The sequence below is a fragment of the Penaeus chinensis genome, chromosome 42 (assembly GCF_019202785.1).
Source record: "Penaeus chinensis breed Huanghai No. 1 chromosome 42, ASM1920278v2, whole genome shotgun sequence".
Lineage (NCBI taxonomy): Eukaryota > Metazoa > Arthropoda > Malacostraca > Decapoda > Penaeidae > Penaeus > Penaeus chinensis.
This window is the reverse complement of record NC_061860.1, coordinates 4,227,337-4,228,936: the sequence shown is the minus strand read 5'-3', so window position 1 is coordinate 4,228,936 and position 1,600 is coordinate 4,227,337. Positions and strand designations below refer to the sequence as shown.

Below are 1,600 nucleotides of genomic sequence, written 5' to 3'. Positions count from 1 at the left end.
CAGTGGAGATCGAGGGTCTGCCTTCACGCCCTGGGTGCCCAGGGGCCCCTCCCTCCTGCCTCTGCTCCCGCCCTTCCCCATCCTCCCCACCATCGCCTCCGTCGCCGCCGTCGCCAAGCAGCAGTCGACGTCCCTGGCCATCGACCCTCGTGTGCTGGGGATGCTGCAGAGCTACGGGTCCCTGGGGCAGCTGCCGTGGGCCGCCCTGGGCGCCAGCGGCGACCTGGCCCTCAACCGCCTGCTCCTGACCCCCGGAGGCCGCCTGAGCCGCCCCAAGAAGCGCTACATCTGCAAGTATTGCCAGCGGGAGTTCACCAAGAGCTACAACCTGCTGATCCACGAGCGAACCCACACGGACGAGCGGCCTTTCCCGTGCGACATCTGCGGCAAGGCCTTCAGGAGGCAGGACCACCTCCGCGACCACAAGTACATCCACAGCAAGGAGAAGCCCTTCAAGTGCGACGTGTGCGCCAAGGGCTTCTGCCAGGCGCGCACGCTCGCCGTGCACAAGGCCCAGCACGCCCACGACGGCGCCGTGGCCGCGCCCGCCCAGCCCTCGCCCCCCCCGCCCGCCGCGCCCAGGGTGAGCGCCCCCGCGGAGAGCCGCCCCGCCAGCGTCACCGTCACGCCCGTGCTCAGAACCACCACCACGCCCGCCCTGCTCGGCGCGCCCATCCTCTCGCCGCCCACCAGCGCCTCGCCCACGCTGCCCCCCGCCACGCCCGCGCTGCCGAAGGACGTGACGTTGATTCCCATCTACAGGTTCCCGCTCAAGAAGGAGGCGCCGGCGGAGGAGGAGAGCCTGAAGCGGCGGCTGGAGGGCCTGAGTCTCCCGGCGGCCAAGAAGCCCTTCCTGCAGACGGAGGAGGAGGCGGAGGGCGCCAAGAAGCGGCGCGGCTTCTCTATCGACGACATCATGAAGTAGCCGCCCACGCCCCCCCCCCCCCCCCCCCACGCCGCCCTCGCTCCGGCCTTTTCTTTTTTTTCTTCTTTTCTTTCCTTAACAGCGTCTTTCCAACTTGTTTTATATTTCCAAATTATCGCCTTTCATTTTACCTGTTCATTACCCCCCCCCTTTCTTCTCTTTTATTTCTCCGTCTTTCATACTTTCTCTTATTCACCTTTTCATATTTTCATTTTTTATTTTTCCCTTTCTTCCCCCCCCCCCCCCCCCCCCCCCCCCCGTGACTCAGCCCACCTATTACCCGAGTGTACAAATGTCATTAATGTAAAGTATTTTTAAAATACAAATTCTATTTTTCAAGTTATATTATTAAACTTAAATATATATATATATATGATATTTTATGATGTACAAAATAAATTATTTTTTATATTTATCAACATGTTTTTACTTTATACACAATAGCACCTTTAAAATACATGATTATTTGTAATGTGAGATTATAATGAGAATGATAATAGCAATGATAATTATGCTAATGACAGACAGGGTAACAGTGATAATGTAATAATGATAACAAGAATGATGGCACTGATAACGATGGTAACAATAATATAATAACAGTAATAATTAGTAATAACAATGATAATGAGAATGATAACACTAACAATGATTAGTAGGATAATAATGGTAATA

General features: G+C 54.8%; 1 protein-coding gene across 1 annotated transcript in view; it reads left to right on the top strand.

Annotated features, from left to right (window-relative positions):
* LOC125047886 (early growth response protein 1-B-like) overlaps nucleotides 1-1,166 on the top strand; it is a 67,893-nt gene extending 66,727 nt beyond the window's left edge. The window contains exon 6 of the mRNA XM_047646432.1: nucleotides 1-1,166. This exon is cut by the window's left edge and continues 64 nt beyond it. Within this exon, the coding sequence (XP_047502388.1) occupies nucleotides 1-925 (925 nt within the window). The 3' untranslated portion in view covers nucleotides 926-1,166.
* The last annotated feature ends 434 nt before the right edge of the window (nucleotides 1,167-1,600 follow it).